Source organism: Camellia sinensis, chromosome 4 (assembly GCF_055761805.1).
Source record: "Camellia sinensis isolate YWXY chromosome 4, ASM5576180v1, whole genome shotgun sequence".
NCBI classification, from domain to species: Eukaryota; Viridiplantae; Streptophyta; class Magnoliopsida; order Ericales; family Theaceae; genus Camellia; species Camellia sinensis.
Window position 1 is genome coordinate 86,342,962 of NC_138964.1, and position 24,422 is coordinate 86,367,383.

At 46.3% G+C, this 24,422-nt stretch overlaps 1 protein-coding gene across 1 annotated transcript; it reads right to left on the reverse strand.

Moving 5' to 3' along the window:
• Positions 1-13,153: 13,153 nt before the first annotated feature.
• Positions 13,154-13,960, reverse strand: LOC114288606 (uncharacterized). The gene is made up of 2 exons (XM_082923415.1): positions 13,512-13,960; positions 13,154-13,262 (listed from the first exon to the last, which is right to left on the reverse strand). Exons 1-2 carry the CDS (start codon positions 13,958-13,960, stop codon positions 13,154-13,156), a joined length of 558 nt encoding a protein of 185 aa, XP_082779541.1.
• Positions 13,961-24,422: the final 10,462 nt, after the last annotated feature.

Here is a 24,422-nt window from a genome sequence, read left to right on the forward strand (position 1 = left end):
CGCACAAAATGAAATTGAATTGAAATGTGCATTGTGTAATCACCAAGTCAGGTAGTGAACCGACGCAACAAGCTAAGCAACTCAACTTACTAAGATATAACAGAAACTTAGGAAGTTTACAACTCGATAAGCAAAATGCAACAACGTTGACAACGCAAATAAACAAGACTTTAAACAAAGATTGCTTGAACAGAGCGCAATGACTCAAAAACACGAAACACTTCCGCTCGACAAACAACTCGATAAGCAAAACAACAGCTCGATAATCAAAACAACAACTCGATAAACAAAACGATAACAGAGTGTACTTCTGACGATCTGGGCACCGGAACGCATCCGAAACGGAGGGAGATGAAGGCCTTTGACTCTCCCGTTGCATGGAAATGCTTGAAACTTTCCCTCGAAGGGTAAAACAGGGTCAAGGAGATACACTGCAGCACTGCCGGCCATCTTGGGGAGCCGGCCGGCCATTTTTGTGGAGAGAGACAGCTGGCCGGCCATTTTTGTAAAAAGTAAATGGCTGGCCAGCCAGAAAAGGTGGCCGGCCGGCCACTTAGTCCTGCAGCCACCAGATTTTGGACACGTGTCCCCGTGAATAGTGTTTTTCCTTCTATAAAACCCTCAACTTCGGGAACATTCATTTCATCTTAGTTTTGCACAAAAATGGAGGCATTTCTTGCAGAAAATGTCACATCTTGGATCTCTTCTCTAGATGGCTCGGAAAAGCTGAATTTCCGGGGTTTCGGCTTGAATGCACTATTCACGCTGAGCCGTACTCCGCTACAGCTTCCTTTTCTCCATGCCGCGGCAAGGTTCTGGAATCCAGTGACGCATGTTTTTAGCTTTGGCGGCCAAGAGATGTGTCCCACTTTCGAAGATTTTCAGGTTTTGATGGAGTCTGAATGCTCTGAAGTGATCTTGCCCCAGCTCCGTTTTGGCCATGCTCAGGCTTTAGGGCGGATGTGTGGGCTAACGGCGCATGACGCTCGATCTCTGATTTGCAGTGGAGAACTGGACATCCTCGGCTTGATCCATCGTTTTTCCGATGCCGGAGACCGCAGCAACCATTATTGGCAGGGTTTCCGGCAACACGCCCTCTGCTTATGTTTGTTGTCTCACTTTCTGCTTTCCTCGGGCTTCGGCGGGGCTAGCATTCGCCTGATTGAAGTTGCCCAAGGCTTGAGAGAAGGAAAGAGCTGTATTGCCATGACCTTGGCCGAGACGCTGATGGGCTTAGATTCTATCTATCGCCGGGAGACGACTAGGTTCGCTGGGAGTCCACTGCTGTTGCAGGTAATGTTTCCCACCCATCCTTACATATATTTGCTCACGTCACTCGGCTCTCGGGCTCGATTTTTCTCACAAAAACCCTTGTCTTTACTTTTCTCTCATCGTTCATCTCTCTATTCTTTAATCTCTCATTTTCCATCCCTCCCCTAGGTATGGTTAATGGACAAGTTGCAGATCGTGGACTCTTGCCCGGCCTATTCAGCTCGAGGCTACTTCTTTCGGCAGCGCCTAGTCAATGCTCTTGACGAAAGGTGGTGGTTCGATTGGATGTGCAATTTGTCCGCAGACCACATTGCTTGGCGTTGTCCTTGGCTCAACCTCCCGGCAATGAGCTATAGTATGTCCCGGCTGATTGGGATCCAATTGATTGGTCTAACCCACTGCGTATTCTATTTTCCATTCCGGTTTCTGCGTCAGTTTGGTCATGATCAGACCTGCCCACCGGAGGGGATTGAGTACCCAGCCGCTTTCCCGATCCGGGGTGCGCAACTTGCCCGATATGCCACAACATGGAGGACTAGAGAGTTCCTGGCCCCTGCTTCTACTTTCAGTTGCACTTTGTCCGATGAGCGCTTGGATTGGCTTAATGAGGAGGCTCAGGTTGGGCCTAGTTTGGCATCAGATGCTCCGTCCAGCTCTGGGAGGGGACGCAGAGATACTTCATTCAACTATGCCCCAAATTTATTGCTTATTTAGCATTTTCAAGTTTTCTTTATGAATGTACTAAAAAGCAACCTCGATTGTAATGCAAGAGCAGGAGAACTCAGTTTTGAAATCAATGAAATTGAAAGTTATGGTACTGAAAATTTTCCACTTTTGGTCCAAAAATGGTCTTAGTCGTAAAAAGATTAATTTGAACAAAGTCAACTTTTATTAAAACTTTTCAAAACTATTTTCGATGTGGATCAGAACTGGACACGCCGAAAATCTGTCACTGAGATGCACAATCCCAGATCCCCGCAACTAGAAAGTTGCCCCTAGTCTGAAGAACAATGCGGCACTGCAAAGCAACGGAAAGTTGCCCCTTGTCTGAGTAACTTTTGCACCGTCGCGGCAACGGAAAGTTGCCCCTAGTTTGAACAGCACTGTACCGGAGATCACGATAAATACTGATGGATAAAGATGATTGAGATGATCAAAATGGACAGAGTTGATCGGGGAAAAGTTTATGGCTGAACTTCAAGGTGAAGCTGCCTACGTATCCCAAAGATGGGAATCAAGCCTTACGTAGTTCAGGCAAAAAATTGTTCCTGATGAACTTTGCGACGTGCGACGCCTTCAACACCGCGTATGATTGGGCCTCGACCCACTTTGTGAAATAATCTATCGCTACTAGGATAAACTCATGCTCGTTTGACCCCCTCGGGGTAACAGCTCCGATCACGTCAATCCCCCAGACTGAAAAAGGCCACGGCGAAGTCATGTTGTACAGTTTTGACGGCGGGATGTTCATGCGGTTTGCATGAATTTGACACTTGTGGCATCGCCGAACAAAGCTAATACAATCCTCCTCCATGGTTGACCAGTAGTAGCCCTGTCTGAGGATCTTTCTGGCCAGCATTACTCCATTCATGTGTGCACCGCACTCCCCCCCATGGATGGCTTCCATCAGGCGTTTTGACTCTTCAGCTTCTACACAGAGCTTATGCATTCCCAGATGACCCCTTTTGTACAGCTTTCCTCCGCAGATAATGAACTGAGCAGCCATTCTTCTGACAGTCCTCTTATCCTTGGCATTTGCCCCTAGTGGATATGTCTCATTTTCCAAGAAGTTCCAGATGTCGTAATACCAGGGGTTGCCGTCTTGATCCTCATCTATGGCGGAAATCGACTCATATGCCGGCACGAACTTCTGATCAATAATGACTGGGCGCATCCGGACTCCGGACGGGATGTCTATCATAGAAGATAGAGTTGCTAGTGAATCTGCAAACCTGTTGTTCTCTCTTACGAGGTGGGTGAAATTTAGCTTCTCGAACCGAGGAATTAGCAAATCCAAGGCTTGGTGGTAAATTATCATCCTTTCCTCCTTGACTTTCCAATCTCCTTTTGCTTGAGACACAACAAGGTTCGAGTCCCCAATGACGTCCAACCGTTTTGCCCCTAGTTCCAGGGCTGCTTCCAGGCCAGCAATACATGCCTCATACTCTGCTTCATTGTTGGAAACTTTGAACCGGAGCTTGAATGCTAAAGGGATACGGGAATCATCAGGCGCTATCAGTAACACCCCTATCCCATACCCATACTGGTTTGACGCTTCGTCAAAGTACATCGTCCAAGTTTCATTTTCGACGTGCAGAATGGCTTCATCTGGGAATAGATACTCAACCGCTTCATCCCCCTCGACCGGGTGGTCGGCAAGGAACTCCGCTACCGCTCTCCCTTTTACTGACTTGCGCGTTATATACTTCAAATCAAATTCGGAGAGCAACAGCAGCCAACGAGCTAGCCTACCCGTAAGTGCTGGTTTCTCGAAGAGATATTTGATAGGATCCAAACGCGAAACCAACATTACGGAGTGAGCTAACAGGTAGTGCCGCAGCTTCCTGGTTGCCCATACCAAGGCCAAACAAGCCTTCTCCAGCGGTGTATAACGGGTCTCGTAATCCAGCATCTTTTTGCTCAGATAGTAAATGGCTCTTTCCACTTTGTCTTCTGACTCCTGCGCGAGCATGCAGCCCATGGTAGTCTCAGTTACCGAGAGGTACAATATCAACGGCCTCCCCGGCTCTGGTGGCGACAACACGGGCGGGTTCTGTAGATACTCTTTGATCTGCTCAAAAGCTGCTTGACATCGACCGTCCCATTGGAATTTCTTTCCTTTCTTCAGGAGACCAAAAAGTGGTTCACAAGTCAAGGTTAATTTAGAAATAAACCGTCTTATGAATTGCACTTTACCTAGAAAGCCTCGCACCTCCTTTTCAGTCCTTGGTGGTGGCATTTCTAAGATGGCCTTGATTTTGGAAGGGTCGACCTCGATGCCCCTTTGTGTAATCAGAAACCCTAGCATCTTCCCTGCTGTAACACCAAACGTGCATTTCTGGGGATTCAACCGCAGCCGAAACTCACTGATCCTTTGAAAGAATTTTTGTAAGGCGGTGTAGTGGCCCTCTCTATCTTTGGACTTGACAATCATGTCGTCCACATACACCTCGACCTCCTTATGGATCATATCATGCAATATTGTAGTTGCTGCCCGTTGATACGTAGCTCCAGCATTTTTCAACCCGAACGACATCACTCTATAACAATATGTCCCCCACGGGGTAGTGAACGCAGTCTTCTCCCGGTCTTCGGGTGCCATTACTATCTGATTATAGCCTGAGAAACCATCCATAAACGAAAGCAAGGCGTGTCCTGCCGTGAAATCCACCAATTCATCAATGTGTGGCAAGGGAAAGTCGTCCTTCGGACTGGCCCTGTTCAAATCTCTGAAGTCTACACAGACCCGAATTCTGCCATCCTTCTTTGGCACCGGAACAATGTTGGCCAACCAAGTTGGGTATTCAAATACCAGCAGGAAGCCTACGTCAATTTGCTTGGTGACCTCTTCCTTAATTTTGAGGGCCCAGTCCGGGCGAATCCTTCTGAGCTTCTGTTTGACAGGGCGGGCCTCGGGGTCAAGAGGGATCCGGTGCTGTACAATCTCAGGATCGATTCCAGGCATGTCTTCGTAGGACCACGCGAAAACATCTTTGAAATCTTTTAATAAAGCGACTAAGCGCTCGCGTTCCTCGGAAGACAACGTGGACCCGATCTGGACCAGCCGCGGGTCCTTCTCAGTACCAACATTCACAGTAGTGATTTCATCCATTAAAGGTTTAACAAATCTTTCCTGCTCTTGATCAATTAATCGTTGCAAAACCGGAGGAATTTCTTCCTCGTCGTTTTCATCAAAATTTTGAAAATCCTGATTTAAGCAATAAATCAAAGGCACAGAAAAATACTCAGAAACCACATCCAGATCATTCTCATTAAATATTTCCAAGCCGTCAGATTCCTCTGTTACAACAGACTCAAAAGAAAATGAAAATGACGACCTAGACAGGACTGTGGCATCTGGGTTATCACCTCCAGGAATACCGGACTCAGACTCAGTCGAGCTGGAATCTGATTCCGACGCAGAAGATTCGGTAGAATCAGATTCCGGCTCACTACCTGACCCGGTGCTGCTAGATAAAAAGCCTTCTTCATATTGCCAGATGAGAGAAGGTGCGATAGATGCATCCAAAATCGGCGCTGGAAAGCCCGCAGCTATTTCATCTCCAATCACAGAAACCGAAGAGTTACCCCCCAAGCACTCTTGGTCGATCGGAGGATCTGATAGTAGACTCGCCAGTGCTACCCCCATTTCGAGCTCTGTGCTCTCAAGATCCACTACTCTACACTGCTCAACCTCAGTTGGTGGGTCTGTCTGCGCTTCGGCAACGTCATCCCTAGATAATTGTATGTCGAAGAAGATTTCAAAACCAGGCACGCGCGTCCCCTCCGCGTTTAGCCATGGCTCCGGGAAGCCGCAGAATGGAAAATCTTCCCCCTCCCGGACGAAACGTCCGTTTAGGGTACCCCAGATGGGCCTGTGCATTAACTCAAATGGTTTCCCGGCCTTCTTTGCTTTGGCCCTTCCGGCCATTTCTTTTCCTTTCCTCACCCAATCCTCCTTGGTGGGCAGATAACCCAGTCCAAAGGCGTGAGGGTTGTGTGGCACTTCGGCCAACACTGAGACGCCCTTCCGGCCGCTTCTCCCTAATCCCATTCCAGGGGTATGTTTTAGCTTGTTCATGAGGTAGATAGATTGAGCACTAACGTACATACCCTCATTCACAGCCATGACATTCTGCACCACTTGAGCCTCGGCCAAAGTGAACCCCGACAAAAACACATCCTCCGTGCCGTGCTCGATCTCCAAGACAGGTGTGGACACTTCCGGCGGCGGATGGATTGATGAATTCCCAAAAACAATTGCTACCCCTTTCCCGTGAGGGTATTTCAGCATCTGATGTAGAGTGGAAGAGACTGCTTTGACCTGGTGCAACCACGGTCGCCCCAAAAGTAGGTTAAAGGTTGCGGGAACGTCCAAGATATGAAATTCGATGCTGTGTTGTCCTGGACCAACCTTGGTTTGAATTTTAACAGTCCCCATCACTTCTCTGCTGGTATTGTCGTATGCTCTGATCACTTAGGTAGTTGGGACGAAGTCCACGGGCTTTAACCCGATTGCATATGCCGTTCTGGTTGGGCAGACATTAATCGCAGACCCGGTGTCAACAAGTACCACCGGTATCCACTTATCTCTACATTCCACAGAAATATAGAGAGGTTTGTTATGACTTGTGTCCTCAGGCGGTAGCTCCTTGTCCGAAAAGGTTAATGCCGGGGAACCTCCTCCCGGAAAAACCAGCCCAACCAGCTGTTCAGGCGTGGTGTCTATGGAGAGTTTGGACTTGTCCATGGCAGATAGGACAACTTCTCTATGTACTCGTGATGCCATTAGCAGTCTCCAGATGGAGATGTCCGCTTGTATCTTCTTTAACTGTTTCAGCACAGCTTCCTCCTCAATCTGCTTCTCCTTCTGTTTCTCCGCTTCTCTGTCTTTCCCGGATGCTTCGGGTTGGTCTATGTGTGGGGGCTTAAAGTACCGCCCACTTCTTGTCATGTGATCCACCTCGCCGAGGTACCAAGTGTCATCCGGTTGGCCACTTGCCCAATCTTCGTCTGTGTGGGCAAGACATAAGTCATCGTCTTCCCACCACATTCCGCTGGCATCCAACAGACACCTGTCTGGCTCCGGTTTAGTTGCACTCGCAGTATTCCCTGTCCACATGCTCGCAGCATTTTCTATCTTCGTGCACACAGCACTTTCAGTTCCCTCAGGGCCCTTTGCCTTCCTAGCTCTCTCATCTTCCTCAAACTTTTCTCGTTCCAGCTGCATCAGTACAACTGGTTGTTCAATAATTCCTGTATCCACAATGCCCATGTCTTGAGCGGAATTCTTAACACCGGCGCTCTCCGGCGATACAATTTGACTTTCGGCCATTCCGGCCACAGCTGATATCTCTGCCCCTACCGGGCTCTGTTCTGGTTGGGTTTCCCCCACTACATCTGGTAGATCCTCGAGCCATCCAGTGCCCTCCGCTGATCCCTCATAATCGTACCAGTTGATTGACGCATTCCCCAGTTCCTGGTCATCGAAAAATTGCGAGTTGGCAAAGTCCTCCTCTACGGCTGTCAGATCATCTGCCCATAGCCCAGATCCATCCCCCCGAATCATGCACAGTTCTCCTGTCTCGGGAAATTCTAAGCTCAGCCCAATCTGGCTTGTTGATAGGATGTACTTGCTTGGATCATAGGCTCCCCTAGCAAAACTCTGTCCAGCCCCAGATTCAACAATCTCATTCTCTCCCAAAATCTGCCCTGCCCCATCTTCAACGGTCACCACCATCGGTTCTGGTTGGGTTTTGGAGATGTCCATCATGCACAAGAAGTCAGTGCAATCAGGGAGGAACACCTCTGGCTTGGGTAGGTGGGCGGGCGTGATATAGATGCTAGGATCGTAAGATTCGACCCCAGTCTGGATAAAATTAATTCTGTTGGGAGGGGGAGGTTGGTTATGTGGTGGGAGAGGGTTGGTTGTGACATTGGGTTTATCAGGAGGCGCGATCACCTGTTTGTCAATAAGATCCTGGACCTCATGACGCAATCTGTAACAACGGTCGGTGTCGTGACCGTGTTGTTGGTGATAAGAGCAGTATTTCGATGAGTCATAAGAGAGAGGGAGTGGATTCGGTAGTGGCTTGGGCTCCAGGGGTTTCAAATGGTTTTTCCTGATCAATATCCCCAGGACTTTGGTCAGGGGCATGTATAGTGGGGTGAAGGTTCTTTGGCCCCGAGGTTGGAATCGGTTGGTTTGTGTGTTGCTTCCGGATGCGTCGGAGAAAGGTGTGGCGGCCATGGGCCTTGGAGGGGGAGGGGGAGTGGTGGTGACCATACCGACTTCCGAGGCTCTTGTATTAGCAGCGCCACTCGGGCCCGCATTGTTGTTACGGCTGAAAGTCCTCCTCGGTTGTTCCCTGTCGTGGTCAAACAGCCCTTGTTTCATGGCGTCTTCGATTTGCACTCCCATATCATGTAAATCTGCGAAAGTAGGGAAGGGGACTACGATCATTCTCTGCATCAACTTTGGGTGGAGATTGCGAGCAATCATCCGGATTTGATCTTTGTCAGTGGGCCTTAAAGTCATCATTGACGCCTTTGCCCTCCATCGGATCACAAAGTCCGAGAAAGTTTCCTTGGGCTCTTGCCTTGTCGTTTCGAGATCACGAGTTGTGATCTCAATCTGAGTGTTATATGAATATTGCGTGACAAAGGCCTCAGCCATCTCATCCCAATTCTTCTTCACTTCATCTTGTAATCTTGCGTACCAATGGGAGGCCACACCCGACAGGGTTCGGCCGAATGGTGAGAGCTTCTGTGGTCGTGTTAGGCCCATTGGCCGCAAGACGTCTGCAAACAATCGGATATGGACCATGGGGTCACCGGTCCCGTCAAAGCGGTCGATTTGTGGCATTTTGAACCTATCGGGGAGTGTTACGGCCTCCTCGGTATATCCATCTTCGATATCCGGCATAGCCTTGACCCCTTGGGATTTCTTAAAGAGCTTCTCCAGTTTGCTCAGTTTTAGAGCTGCATGATCAACCTCGACCTCGAAGGGAGAGTCCGGGTGATTGGGTGTATGGACCTTGGACAGTTGTGGTAGAAGCGGGGGCAGAGCTGGCCCCGTTGGAAGACTCGTGTCCTCTTGTAAGTTTTGGATGGTCGGCACAGTATTCTGGATATTTGGAGGAGCGTTCTGAACAGCAGGTGTCCGCTCATGTAATGGAGCCCCTACCGGAGGAGGAATTTGTTGTGAAGCAGATGCCTCATTCTGCTGTTGCAGTCTGGTAATCAGCTCAGCCTGCTGGGTCAAAATCTCGGCTTGTTGCTTAGCGAGTTCATCTCGGCGAACAACATCCTGCTGCATGGCCCGCATAGTTTCTTGCATTTGGTGCATCATCTCCTCAACTCCTGTTGGTGCCGCCATACTGTTTTGATCTATCTGAACTACTTGCAGATCTGTCTCAATGGGGATCTCAATCCGACTGTCCACTGATGGGGGAAACCACTGTTCTGGTGCTCTCTGTTCAGATATACTGCGCTTCCTCTGCCTTCTTCTGATAACGGGGGGTAGAGAATGGAACACTGGCTGTCCGTCGATTAGATCCTCAGATCGATGGAGTCGACGACCTCGTGTCCAAAGTGCTTGGGGAATGCCTGCTGGGTTGGAAGCAATTGTGCTAAAAACTGACCTAGCAAAAGACAAATAAAGCGAAAAGGAAATAAATAAACAGATAAACGGACAGCATAACAGCTTAAAATAAAATGCATGACACACAGCCGGGCATAATCAACACACAGTCAATAAGCTGAATACACACTGTCCTCAAACACTGATTATTATCCCTGTATCACTGTCCCCAAATCTGAATCTGATATCCGCAGATAACTAATTCTCAAATACTGGCTGATGCCCGCAGGCCTGATACCGAAACTCATGTACTGAACTGATGCCCGCAGGCCTGATACTGACAATACCAAACTGATGCCCGCAGGCCTGATGCTCAAACCCATATACTGATACGTGCATTCCTGTAGAGACGCACTCTAAAGCACATAACAGATAAGTGAGAGCCAAAACACCCCTATGTTGGGGTAGGGTTTCCCTGCCCTATTTTGTCAGGAGCTAGGGTTTCACTACGCACAGAGCGGTTTCAAACAACCTATAAACGGGTAAGCAATCTGTCCTAGTTTGGAATGGTCACTATGGATCCGAATATGCACTAGGTCGAATGGTCAAAGAGGGTGCCCCGGTAAAACCGGGGTTTGTGTTCCCATACTGGCAGAGCCCACAACCGGTCAGCCTTATGGTCATGCCTTGACAAGACAAGCCTCCGGCAAACCGTTCAGGAATAGCAGATGGCAAATACGGTGTCCTAGGCGCACCAATGCAAATGCAATGCAAAGAATCACACAAGTGTAGTAAAAAACAGATATCATGAGTTCGAGTCAAGTTCTCTAAATCCCCAGTAGAGTCGCCAGAAACTGTAGACGTCCCCGAACGCCCCGGGAGGAACGAGCTCCCGTTCTGTTCATATTGGGGTCACTACAGCTCAGGACTCTCAAAATTGTCACGGTTCTTAATCTGAACCAAAGAGTCCAAATCTGGCAAATCGTTTTGAGAAACAGATTTTGAAAAAGTAGTGCCAAACATGGACTGCTTTGCCAGATACAGAGTCGCCACCTAAATATTTTATTTTGGAAAATTTAGGAAACCCTGACTCGGTGCCAAAAGGCCACGTGTCCGTCATCACCAAAGTTGCCTCGGCTCGGGAACTTGGGTACGATTGGGGAAGGTCACTTCGTGAGCACCTCCGCTCGCCCGGTCATAGACCGGCCTCTACTAACCATGATATCAAATTTTGAAAACATTGTGAGTTCTTATTCCGGTTATTAGCCTAGGTTACTATGTGCTGCGCACAGCATACAAGTATAGATCGGGTCGCCCGAATTGGAATAAAACATTTCATGTTTGTTTTTGAAAGAGGTTTGCTACCCGCAGGTAGGCTTGAAACATTTGATGATTTACTCCAATTTAGATAACCCAGCCTTCACCCACAGGCATTCAAGCAGTTATATCACATAAGCACATAGCCTCATGGTAAGCATGCTATTCATGGCAGTCACTCACACACATGCAAGGATGCTAAAGCATAAAAACTTACCGAGCACTCCAAGCCAAAATAGAAACTTCATTAGAAATCAATGCATGATCCTAAGCATACAGAGATGCCTAATGCAATACATGCAAAAATGCAACTATAGCAGGCTCGGCTATTCTAAGATGGTATATGGAATGCTACAACTATCATGTATTCAATTTGGAATTGAAAGTACAAGGCAGTTAGTATGATGCGCCGAGCCTGGTGCATGCAATACAGATGAATGATGCAAACATGCTGTCATACTGTATGCTAATTTAAACATGCCCTAATCTAACCATCAAAAGCGGATAAATAAAAGGGAGATATAACATGAAGTGGCATATGGAGGTCCCAAACCATGAAAGGACCTAAACAAAACATGAATAATGGACCAAAATAAGCACTTTTTCAGAACTGTAAAATGGCCAAAAACAAAAGCATGGTAGGCTGCCATTGCATGCAAGGATGGGGAATAAAAGAGGAGTATAAAGGTAAGTACAACATGGAAGTCCCAAATGGTGTTGAGCCCTTCTTCAATGTTGAAGAGCGGCTCAAAATAAGCCTAATATCAGTTTACAACATGCTCGAAAACAGATTACTCATGGGCCAAAAATAGCATGCAAAACTATGACATATAAGAGAATCAATGAAGCAAGTGTATCATGGAGGGCTCAAACAGGGTTGAGCCCTTAATGAAAAGTGAAAATAAGCTCAAAAGAGGGCCCTTTTCAGTTAGGGCCGGAGCTTGAAACAAAAAGAAAGTGGGGCTTACAAATGGATCAAGAAAAAAGGGTCAAAGAAGAGAAAGGTTACTCACCCTTGAAGACTAAAACTTTTGTTGCTTCTTGGACCAATTTCCAGCTCCTTTTGCCTTTGAGAAACCTTCCTTGTTACTGGAAAAGAGGTGGTGGTGGTAGAGCTTGGTGGTGTAGAAGAAATGGTGCTTAGGGACTTAGAGATTTTTAAGGAAATGAGAGGTATGGAGATGGAGCTGTGTATGGAGGCTTGAAGGTGAAGTTTTCCAACCCCAACAAAGGATCTAGCTTGCTTGTTATAAAGGCCAAAGAGGGGTTGTAAAGGTGGGGGAAAAGGAGGGCAACTTTCCCCCACAAAATATCCCCCGGATAAAGATCTTTTCTGGGGGATAAAGCTTCACAGCTGTAAAGTGCACAGTGCAAGGAGCTCGGCCGGCCTATTACTTTTGCTCCAGGTGGCCGGCCGGCCACATCCCCTAGCCGGCCGGCTAGAGGTCAAAATGGTCAAATTGAATTACTGGCCGGCCATGAACTATTAGGGTCCTCCCAAGTGTGTACAACACAACCATGTGGTTCAAAGTTCAAGAAGATGCCCCCAAGGTGTTCAACATTAGCCCGGAAGTGTGAAAAACGGGCGCCGGAGGATGTATAACTGGTTGCTGCAACAATTACTGGCTTTGCACCCTTCAGTGACCTCCCCAGTGATAAAACAGAGGTACCTGTCAAAAATGAACGAAAACCGTTGCAAAACGAATGCTCGGGGACCAAAACGCGCAGTTCGAGGTCCCGAAAATGGGCTGTTAAGCACCGAAAGTGGCATTCGGCCACGAAGTGGGTTTCTCAAACCCCAGTGTCCCTCAAAAGGGAGAAAATACGAAGTATGCCAAAAATCGGAGCAATAGGAGATGGTTAAGCGGTCCCGAACCGAGGCACACGGCCTGACGGCTTCGAAAACCGGAAACCGGACTCCGAAATGGGAAAAAAGGCCTATGGCCACCAAATGTAGCCTACAGACATTGAGAGATGGTCTACAGGACCTCTCCCTTCCCTCAGGAAAAGAAACAAAGAAAACCGAGTCTGGTTCGCAAATCGAGGCAAAGTACAAAAGAGGGTTCGGAAGTCCGGAGGCAGGGCTCACGGCCGTGACTCTGAAACTTCTGAACGAGCACATTATGCAATATCACCAAGTGCTCAACTGGTGACGTCTGAGTCTCAAGGTCAGTCAAAAATGGGGTGTCTACACCTCTCGGTTTTCCCATCAGTTTGTGAATGAAATACTGTACTAAACCTCAATTTTGTCCCCATTGCATCCTATAGACTATGACAAAATCTAGAAACAAATTTAGGATCCCTATTTGATACAATAGACATGAGAACTCCATGTAATCGAATAATCTCATCAATGTAGATAGTAGCAAGTCTATATGCAATAAAAGAAGTCTTTACAACAAGAAAATAAGCAGACTTAGTTAGGTGCTTGAGGTTGGCCAACAACAAAGTCCATGGTGATATGCTCCCATTTCCATTCCGGAGTAGGGAGAGACTAAAGCAAGCCTGCCGATTTCTGATGCACTGCTTTCACTTTTGACATTGCATGCACTTGGAATTGAAGTCGACAATTTCTCTTTTCATGTTAGGCCACCAATATACTAGCTTCAAATCTTGGTACATTTTGATGTTTCCTGGATGCATGGGCAACATTGATTTGTGAGCTTCCGCTAAAATTATCCTTTTAGAGTCAGTTTCATCAAGAATACATAATCTCCCTTGAAATCTCAACACAAAATCCTCAATCGTGAATCCCGATTTAGGCTTGGTGTCAAATTCATCACAAATCTTCTTCAAAAATTCATCATTCATTTGCTTTTGTTTGATTTCTTCAATAATTGCAGGTTGTGCAGACATTGCAGCTATAAAGTTATCTAGTTCAAAAGGTACCACTTCAATTTCAAGTCGTTCAAACTCTAGTAGCAATTCTTTCTGGTCTGTGAGCAAATAAGCTAGATTCCCCACATTCTTTCTACTGAGTGCATCTGCCACAATGTTGGCTTTGCCCGAATGGTAGTGAATCTGTAAATCATAGTCCTTGATCAATTCAAGCCAGCGTCTTTGTCGCATGTTCAATTCCTTTTGGGTGAGAAAGTATATCAAGTTTTTATGATTTGTGTACACTTCACATTTGGTTCCATACAAGTAGTGACGCCATAGTTTCATTGCAAACACAACTACGGCAAGTTCTAGGTTATGCGTTGGATAGTTTTTTTCATGTGGTCTCACTTGTTGGGAGGCATAAGTAATCACGCTACCATTCTGCATTAAGACATAGCCCAAACCATTATAAGATGCATCACTATAAATCATAAATCGTTCCGTACCTGAGGGTATAGTGAGGATTGGAGCTGTGGTCAATCTTGTCTTTAGTTCTTGAAATGCAAATTCACTTTGGTTGGTCCATTCAAATGGTTCTCCCTTTCGAGTCAATTGGTCAATGGCACTGCAATCTTTGAGAAGTCTTGAACAAACCTCTTATAATAACCAGCCAATCCCATAAAACTACAAACTTCTGTTACATTGGCCGGAGTAGGCCAATCAACAATCGCTTCGATTTTCTAAGGGTCAACTGAGATACCATTTCTGTTAACAACATGCCACAAAAATGTTATGTCATCAAGCCAAACTCACACTTCTTCAATTTACCATACAGTTGCTTTTCTCTAACTGTTTGAAGAGTCATTCTGAAATGTTGTTCATGCTCATCCTTGTTTTTCTAATAAGTCAAAATGTCATCAATGAAAACAACAATAAAATCATCTAAGAAAGGTTTGAAAACCCTGTTCATGAAATCCGTGAATGTTGCGGGTGCATTAGTGACTCCGAAAGGCATTACTAAAAACTCATAATGTCCATACCTGGTTCGAAAGGTAGTACTGTAGACGTCCCCGAACGTCTCGGGAAGGAATCCCATTTTGTTCATTGGGGCTTACTACAGTTTGGACTCAATGTCATGGTCCTGTATCTAATCTCGAGGAGTGCAACGCAAGACTGATGAATCATCAAAGAGTCCAAATGCAGCAAATCGCTTTGAAAAATTAATTTTTAGAAAGAAGTGCCAAACATGGACTGCTTAGCCAGATATAGAGTCGCCACCTAAATATTTTATTTTGGGGGAATTTAGGAAACCCTGACTCATGCCTAAGGCCACATGTCCGTCGTCACCAAAGTTGCCTCAGCTCGGGAACTTGGGTACGATTGGGGAAGGTCACTTCGTGAGCACCCCCGCTCGCCCGATCAAAGATTGGCCTCTACTAACCATGATATCGTGTTTTGAAAACATTATGTGCTCTTATTCCGGTTTATTAGCCTAGAATTACTATGTGATGCACACAGCATACAAGTATAGACTAGATCACCTAAGTTGGAACAAAATATCTCATGTTTGTTTTTGAAAGCGGTTTGCTGCTCGCAAGTAGGCTAAAATGCGGATTTTGCCACCCTCAAGTAGGCTTAGAAAAATATGGTGATTTTCCACTCTCAAGTGGTCTTAAAACTCGCAATCAATGAATTGTTCCAATTCAAATAATCCAACCTTCACCCACAGGCATTCAGGCAGTTATATCACATAAGCAAATAGCCTCATGGTAAGCATGCTATCATGGTAGTCACTCACATGCATGCAAGGATGCTAAAGCATAAACACATACCGAGCACTCCAAGCCAAAGAAAGAAGGTAATTAGAAATCATGCATGAATCCTAACTATGCTGAAATGCCTAATGCAACACATGCAAAAATGCAACTAAGATATGCTCGGCTATTCTAAAATGGCATATGAAATTCAACAGTTGATACACGTATTCAACTCGGAATTGAAATACAATGCAGTTAGTGTGATGCGCCGAGCCCGGTGCATGCAAAACAGATAAATGGATGCAAACATGCGAGCATAAGCAGACTAATTGAAATGTGCCCTAAACTAACCATTATAAGCTAGTAAATAAAAGGGAAAAAGACGTGGAATTGGAAGGCAAACATCACACACACGCACACTTATTACAACATTGCCCTCCTCCAAGGGCCGAATAAATAATACACATCCGAATGAATAACGAATTACAGCTAATTATCACATAGCCCTAATTAATTAACAAATTAACTAAAATAAATAAGCTAGCATGCAAAACATATGAAATGGGCTGCCTCAGCTCCGTCTTGAATGATAAGGAATGCATGCATGCTCGAGTCGCCTTGCCGAAAAATCCATTGCGATGCCCCGATTTGCCTCTGTTTGCAATTGGTCCCAGAACACTGTACAAAACTCCAGAAGGCTGAAACTCCACCATGTTGTAGGGATACTACCGACCAATTTTTGCGGCTGGCTTCCGGTTTGCTGCAACAGAGAGCAAGAAAGGGGCATGGCAAAGTATTTTCAACATATGTGTGCACGACCACCCTCCCCATCATTGCATAAGCTCTAGGGAGTGTAGCCCTTGATCCTCGTGCCACCAATCATCCATCTCGATGCATGATGGCCGAGGAGTCGAATTGCATGACTCAATGTGAAATGGATGCACAAATGAACACAATAAGGCCTGAACTCCATCATGGGTAATCAAGAGTGTCGGCGACTGGGAATCGAAGCACGTTTCATCACTTTGAGTACGAAACGTCCCTCGTTACCCGTGTTTGGACTAAACCCTACTCCAAAACACTATGCAACAACTAGAATGGCATGGCATGCAAACACAATGCAACAACTAGCATGCAATGCTAAACGAAATGCACATAAGACATGCAAACATGCAAGGAGTGACATGCAAAGGTGCAACTAGCATACGCAATGCTATGAACTACGAATAGCATACTCAATGCATATGGCGCTATATGGCATACGCAACGCACATATGATGATGGACATACACAAAGGCATAATCAAGGCATAAACAATGCAACGATCAAGCATGTGACAACATGGACATGGCATACACAATGGAAGATGGACTTAAACTAAAATGAATGGGCCTCAGCCACACTCAAATCAGTGGCCAAACATGATGAAATTAGGCAACGAAAACACATGCGAATATGCACAAATGCAAGGGACCAAACCTAAGGCAGCAAATGCAACTCTACCAAAGCATGGCAAGGGATTAAATATGGCGTACAGTCACACATTTTCCAGCTCTGAAATGTCATACAGAGTGGCTCCGAATCATGCAAACACCTCACACAATGCATACTAGATGGCCCGGATATCGAAACTAGTGAAGTGCATTACACTAGAGGTATGCAAAGCAATGCACAAATAACCAAACTAGCCCCAAACAGTCCCTATGTAGGCCCAAAACAGTAGGAAAATGGACTAAAATGATGACTCGAAAGGCATGGAAATGAAGCTCATACAATGGCCCATAAATGAGGTATTTAAGCATGACTCTCAAACACATTTAAAGAATGGAAAACATGGGAATACGACACAAGTATAGGCTCTGAAATGACATGCTCAATGGCCTCAAAACATGAAAACATCTCAGTATAAGCATGCAATAGGCTTCAAAACTCAAGGCTAGGCAAGGGTATTACACTACAACCATGCATAGAAAGCATCATTCGACCATGAGGAATAAAAATTGAGCTAAGGCAGTCCAAAACATGCACAAAATCAGTTTAAGGCATGGCCAAAAAGTACTAGAATCAAAGACCAAAATAGTATGCAACACAAGCTAGTGAAAAGGGTTTACACTACAAGTATATGAAGCATTCAAGAGGTCACTAAACCAGAAAAATTTAGAGGTCATTGAAACATGGTCAATGCATGCAAGAATGACATGCTCCTTGGATAGGCTATGAAGAAGGTTATTCAACACATGCAAGATGGACACCCAATATGGAAAAACAAGCTTTGGATAGAGCCTATGCAGGTCCTAAAACTCATCAAAAATGGCCTGAAACATGGCTTGGAAGCATGCAAATAAGGGCTCCTTTGTAAGGCAAAAAATGCTAGAAAATAAAACAAGGAGAGAGAGGATCACCCATCTCTGATTTTGGCACTCAAAACAGCATGCTAGCCACTGAAAATCCACTAGATTTCAACGGCTAGAAGGCCAAACAATGGTCAATACAAAGGCCCTAATGCATGGCTCAAAATATGGCAAAAATGAAGCATGCAAGGGGGTAGATGAACCCCAACAGAAAAATGATCTTAAACAAGCATGTTAAGGGCCTCAAAATAAGACTTTTTTTCAGTTTACACCAAAGCTCAAATATGCTTGCAAGTATGGCTAAAAGATGGAGCAAAATAAGACTCAAAAGAGGGAATAGGGTGTTACCCTTGTAGCTCAGCAACTCCAGCAGCTTATGGACCAAAAATGCAGCTCCTTAGGACCTCTCAAGACCCTACAAGAAGCTTAGGTTGGTGTTGGAGCTATTAGGCTAAGAGGTAGTGTGCAAAGGGCCAAGCACTATGCACTTTTGGAGCCAAAATAGAGATATAGAGAGGGAGGTATATGTGTATGCCTTAGGAAAATTCTGAACCTTCTACAAGGAAGGGAATGCCTTCCTTTATAGACAAGGGAGGCTAAAGCTTTTCCAAGAAGCTTCAAACCTAGGGCCAATATCCTCCATACACGTGTATGGACGTGTATGGAGGATGTAGTCTGTGCCTCCCAGCTGGCACAACTGGAACCAACTTATTGAGACAGAAAAGGTGGGAGCTGGCCGACCAGTTCAGGTGGTCGGCCGACCACTTACCCTGGTCGCTTGACCAAGTTCAAAAGGTTCAGGTCTCAAAAGCTGGTTGGCAGCCTCCTAGGGTGGTCTCCTCACTCAATGCGAGCTAGTGGTATGGTGGGAGACCAGTAAATGTGGCTCAAAAGTCAGGGAGACCAGCTACCTGACAAGAAAAACCAGCCGGTGGGGAAAAGTGGTCACCAAAAAGAAAAGGTGGTCTCCCACCCTTGTACCACCTTCCAAACAATGAAAATAGGGTCCATGCCAAAAATGAACTGTGGAGAAGTGGTTTGGAAATACTCTTCAGATCCTGGGAGGCGCTAGTGATCCTCAGCTACTCACCTGAAAAGATACAAACACTCCGATCAGGGGTGCTGGAATTAGCACTCCAACGGACAAGTCAGTTCAGACACTCAGGATAGCTTGTTTACTAAGTTAAGTGAAGTGATTCTTACAAACCTTTCTCAATCCATTGTACCTGTATTTATACCTGTTCCTTTTGATCCTCGGGGCCAGGGCCTACTTTTTAATCATTGTCCTTTCTCTTATTCGACTCTAAGGATCTACACTTATTCGGCACATATATTATATTCGGCTTCCCATTCTCGTAGGATACAGCCGATTAATATCAGTCTTCTAAGGTACGTACCTTCTGATTTTTCCATTATTTGGCTCCCACAATTGCCCCCGAACTCCCCATTGACGGTAGTTAATCGGCGTGTTTGGTCTTGAATTGGAAAAGTCAAAATAGGTCAAGCGGCTTCGCGTACCCCAATACAGTTGTCAGAATGCGCACACCTTTTTGGTCATCATTACACTTTCCCGCCTCATTCGTGCGTCTCGCATTTATTGCGATTTGAAATTTCAGTCCTTTCAAGTGCATATTTCGTCGAGTATTCGACACTCTTGGATCGCCAGCGGGTATCCCTTCTCTGACTCGCATTTTTTTGCAACTCTTCTCCGTCTACCCTCGTCCCTCTTGCTCCTCGTAAGTCTTGTTCTCTTTTCTTTGCAATCCTACTTTCTGTTTAATTTTGGCGAACCCTTGATTCCCCGTGAAAATGGCTAAACACTTGAAAGACCTCCTTTCTGAGGGTCGTGTTTTCGGATTTTGGCGACACTTTTCTATCCCCGACGATGTTCAACTATCTCTAGTGACAGACAATACTCTGGATATGGAGAGACAGGATCGAAATTCAATCGTCTTTCCTCTCCTATCCACTGTAGAGGGTGAGGTCTGTTTTCCCCTACATCCATTCCTTAGGGCCGTCCTCTGCCATTGGGGTCTGATTCCTTCTCAACCCAACGTGAACTTTTTTCGAATCGTAATGGGGATCGTAGAGTTGAACCGGCGCCTCAGGATCGATCTTGGCATTCCAGCCATTCGGCACTGCTATGCTTTAGCCAAATCTTCCGGTCGGCTTGGGCGGTACTTTCTTAAGGCCAAGGATACTGACCATCATTTGGTAACCATGCTTACCAGTTCTGGTAAACGTGTGGACGACGTAATAGTCAATGTCCGAAGGAACTGGGAATTTGGCGAAGTCGAGGGTCGCCTAGACCCTATTCCCAGATGGAGGGGTGAACCAGGTTGCCGTGTGTCTCCTTGCGTTTATTGAACTTTTCTTTCACTCGGCGTTCTCTCCATGTTTAACCCTTTGTCTTTGCAGGCAGTAAATTGAAGAAGATTCTGGTTTCTACTAACGACGCAGTCCTTGCGTAGATTGCGACTGCACTCAGAACTTCGGCCGCCCAAACGTACAGAAGCAAGGGAGAGCGGCCCACATTCTTCTTCGATACGAGCCTACTTATACAACTTTTTCGGCCGCTGACAACATTCCGATTCCATCCGGCGATCAACACCTTGCGGCTCTTATCTTCCCTAACTTCAGGAACCTTAGGCAAGTTGGTCTTGAAGCTTTTGATTTGGGGCAAGACGTGGAGCCGGTGGTCGAGGTAGTCACCGAACCAGCCAGAGAGTTCACTGAGGAGGCCGAAGAGGTTGACGAGGCCCTAAACTCGGCGTTTGAGGTAGCCGGACTTAGTCAGCCTACCTCGCCGTCCACTTCGGGTCGGACGGAGTTTTCTTTTGGAGATATTTTTGGAAGTTTGGGAGACCTACCCGACGGTTTTTTTGAAGGTATGGCTGGGGAAAACCTCACACAGATGGCTTGAAAGAAAAATGCCGAGCGAATGGCCGCCTGGAAAAAGGACGAGGCCGCCCGTTCTGCACCTGCCTTGATTGAGTCTGTCGAACCCGTTATTCAGGAGCCGGCTCAGATTGTTGCGGCCGAAATGGAAAAAGAGGTTGAATAACCGGTCATTGAAGAATGGTTGATTCCAGAAGAGCGGGGCAAGAAGCGTAGCGCCGAGGGATGGGCCGATTCGGAAGATAGTCCTGCTGACAAAAGGCCTCGCTTAGAAGAGTCGGACGTGGTTGTTCCTTTCATTGTTCAGCCAAAGATCAGAGACACGCCGATTTCCTCTGACGCATCCATCATTACTGACCCAGCGGTAGCTTTGAGCCTGGCAGCTTCAGTCTCCCTACTAGCTGATAAGGCATCCTTTCATGCCGTGCCGGATTTGGTGGCCGTAGCCCTATCTGTGCAGTCAGCCCTTTTGGTAGGTGAACTTGACTTGTTTTGATTTTGGTTGCCTATGGCATCTAACGATCCCAACTGGTTTTGCAGACGGTCGGCAGGATCGCCGACTTGGGCCGTCGCCTACACGATGCACTTGAGAGGATTGACCGTTTACAGTTAGAAGTGGGCGATCAAAAGAGCAGGGCTGAGTTTGAGATGATAAGAGCTGCAGTGGAGACTGCGCGAGCCGAAGCCGAAGTAGAAAGTGCCGAGACTGCCGATCATCTCCATTCTGATGCCAAAGATAGGGCGAACGTGAGTAAAGAATCGCTTAGGCTAGCTGAGGAGGCGCTTAACAAGGTGGAGACTGAGTTAGCAGAGTTGAAGGCGGCCAAGGAAAAGCTAGAATCTGAGGCTTCTGCCGCATTCGAAGCAGGAAAAGGCACCGCCTTCAAGGAATACGTAGATGAAGTCCCCAAGTTTGAGAATCGGGGATTCAAACATGGGTGGCTTAAGGCCCTTGATGTCACTGGGGCTACATTGGCCTTGCCAATTCCTTATGAGCAGGTGGACGTTGAGCCACTTGAGTCTGACCCCAAGGATTGATCTGGGAGTCATTCGAATTTTATGAAATGCTTTCCCTTTTGATATATGTTTTTGTTTTAAAGACTTTTGTTGGTTCCGAGTAGTTTTCATGTATAAATTGGTTACTGTATGCGCTCAATTTATTAATGAAAATTACCTTGTCGTTTCACTACTACTTATGCGTAGTTTGTGATGTTATGTTGGTGAAGAATTTTTGCCTTTCACTACTTTAGATAAAATGATGACTCTGTTGAGCTTTCTACGATTGAATATCTTGGCAATATTGACTTATCATTCGTATACCGAATAGTTCGTGGGTATTATGCTGGTGAGCCGATTCATGGGCCGGTTGGGGCACTTAATCCAAATAGATTGATTAATCTACCCTTGCCCCAGGCGGTGCATGATCACTCAGGAGTGTTGAAGTCGATTCATAGGCCGGCTGGATCACTTAAGCCGAATATATTCAATCACTTAAGTCGAATATATATTGATAAATCTATCTGCCCTTGCTCTAGGCTGGTCAATCCAGTCGGCGCCAGGTGATTGAGGTTTTCACAATTAATGAGATTGGCTCGAGGGTGCTGCCTCTGTAAACGATAAATGATTAACGGTACAACTTTTATGAGCCCAGTAAGCAACTGACTCCAGCTTTTGAAGGTATCGTGTGAATTTCGAACAGACTCTTCTTTAAAAGTAGAGGGGAAGCGAGGACGTTAGCTGAGCTGGGTGGAGACATGAATCGAGGTGGTGACCCTTCGCGCATAGGGAGTAGGAGTTCCAGGGATCGAGAGAGGCGTCAGTCTCCTCGACGTCAAAGCAGGTCGCCCAGGCGGGACAAGCAGTCGCAGGGCAGATCTCCTCAACCTCGAGTCGAGTGGGGATCTGACGCGAATCCGTGCCCATTAAGCTTTACGGTATTTGTGGAGAATAGACCCATGGCAGAGGCGGACTCGATCGTTCGAGACCCAAATGTAGCGGTCGAGTTTGCTCGACAAATTTTTCCTCCTGAGGTTCAGCAATCGATGGTAGGTCGACAAGACTACGAAGTATTTCGTGAAGGCATTCACAAGGCAGTGAAGGGGCTTTACACTGCCTATGAAATCGGCATGGGGCTGAGCGCTACCCACCTAGAAATGGAGAAGAAGGAGGAACATATTCGAAGTTTGGAGGCTCGCGCGGAGGCGACTGAGCGCGAGTTAAGGAAGACCAAGGCGGCTCAGGCACAACCCGACGGGCAGGGAAACCCAATCATTGAAGAAAGGGTTACTAGTCGGCTCATCCGTACAGCGCTCGCCAATCGTGAGACGGCGAGTATGTTTGCAATGGAGACTGCGAAGGGGAGGGCCTATGAAAAAGGTTTTCATGAAGGCCGAAAAGTTGGAATCGAAAAGACCAAGGATAAACTTGCCGAAGAAGTCTGCCGATGTGAAAATCGTGGATTTAGGCATGGTTGGATCAACGCATCTCAAGCCGCGGAAGCTCTTCGAGCGTCGGGCATTGATTCGGCATCGCCACTCTACCACAGTAAACATTTTTCGTTTTCTGCTTTTGAAGTCGAGAAGAGTGAGGATGAGGGTGACGCCGTATAAATATACCTATTGTAAGGTTGAAACGTAGATCACGTTCAAAACTATGTAATTTATTGTTTGTTTGATTGAATAGAAACGTTCTATTATAAATATTTCGTTACAGTTCATATTCGGCATGTACGTGTTTCGTTTTACTGTATACATGTTTGAATGAATATATAAATGTTGATCGGTCCGAGTATCTATTAAGTGTCCAGTGATACGCCGGTTTATTCCTGAATAAGGCCATTGTAACTTGAGGAAGCCGAAAACCAGTGAGTAGAGTGGCTGCGGCAAATTTGACTCGGCTCAGGGCCTAGATTTTTGGCCAGTGCCGAACAGATAACTAGGCCGTGGCGAATGTCAACCGACGCTTGTCTCATGGAGTTTAGCGTTAATGAAATTCCCTCAGGATTAGGGCCTCGAGATGGCAGCCCGCATTGAAAATAAAAGGAGCACAGATAAACAATCACTTATTATGTGAGGTGAGATAAGTGGGGATGTTAGTTAGAGAGGTTCGGAGTTCAGCCGAGCTTGGTGTTGCAATGGAGCGCGGCAGAGGACCCATCAGTATGGGAGGTAGGGCGTCCAAAAGTTGGTGTGAGTCTTCAAGTCGTCGAAGCAGATCACCCCGAAAGGAAAGGCAACGACCGTTGGGTTTATCCTTCCTTATCCTGGATCATTGCCTTGACATTGTCAATGGTATCAGGGGAAGTTTGGCAATGCGCAAGTCATGGGCTTGGGCACAGTTGGCTCAAGGCATTGCAAACCATGGAGGACTTCCGGGTGACAGTAGTTGATTCGGCGCTGCCGCTTTACCAATGCGACTTTTCCCCTTTTTAGCTTTTGAGGTTGAAAATGGGTATTGTAATGCTCAAATGCGGGTTGCGTTTATGTAACAACTGTTTGATCAAATAAATGTTTTATTTCAAACATTTGCGTCTTATTCTGAATTTTTTATATGCTTAATAAAGCACCTTATTTCGGATGTTGGCATGTTTTGTTTTGTTTTGTTTTGTTCATGCCGAAGGGTACTCCGAATACGGACACTTAATCAGCCCTAAGGTGTCATGCACCAAAGGGAGCTCTGAATCCGGAGACTTAATGTGGCCAATTG

Bases quoted from the DNA above. Each gene is read 5' to 3' on its own strand.
- LOC114288606 (XM_082923415.1), bottom strand. From the start codon at position 13,960: ATGCGACAAAGACGCTGGCTTGAATTGATCAAGGACTATGATTTACAG. The intron at 13,263-13,511 runs GTACCAAGATTT...TATTGCATATAG, and splicing joins CATCCAGGAAACATCAAAAT to ACTTGCTACTATCTACATTG.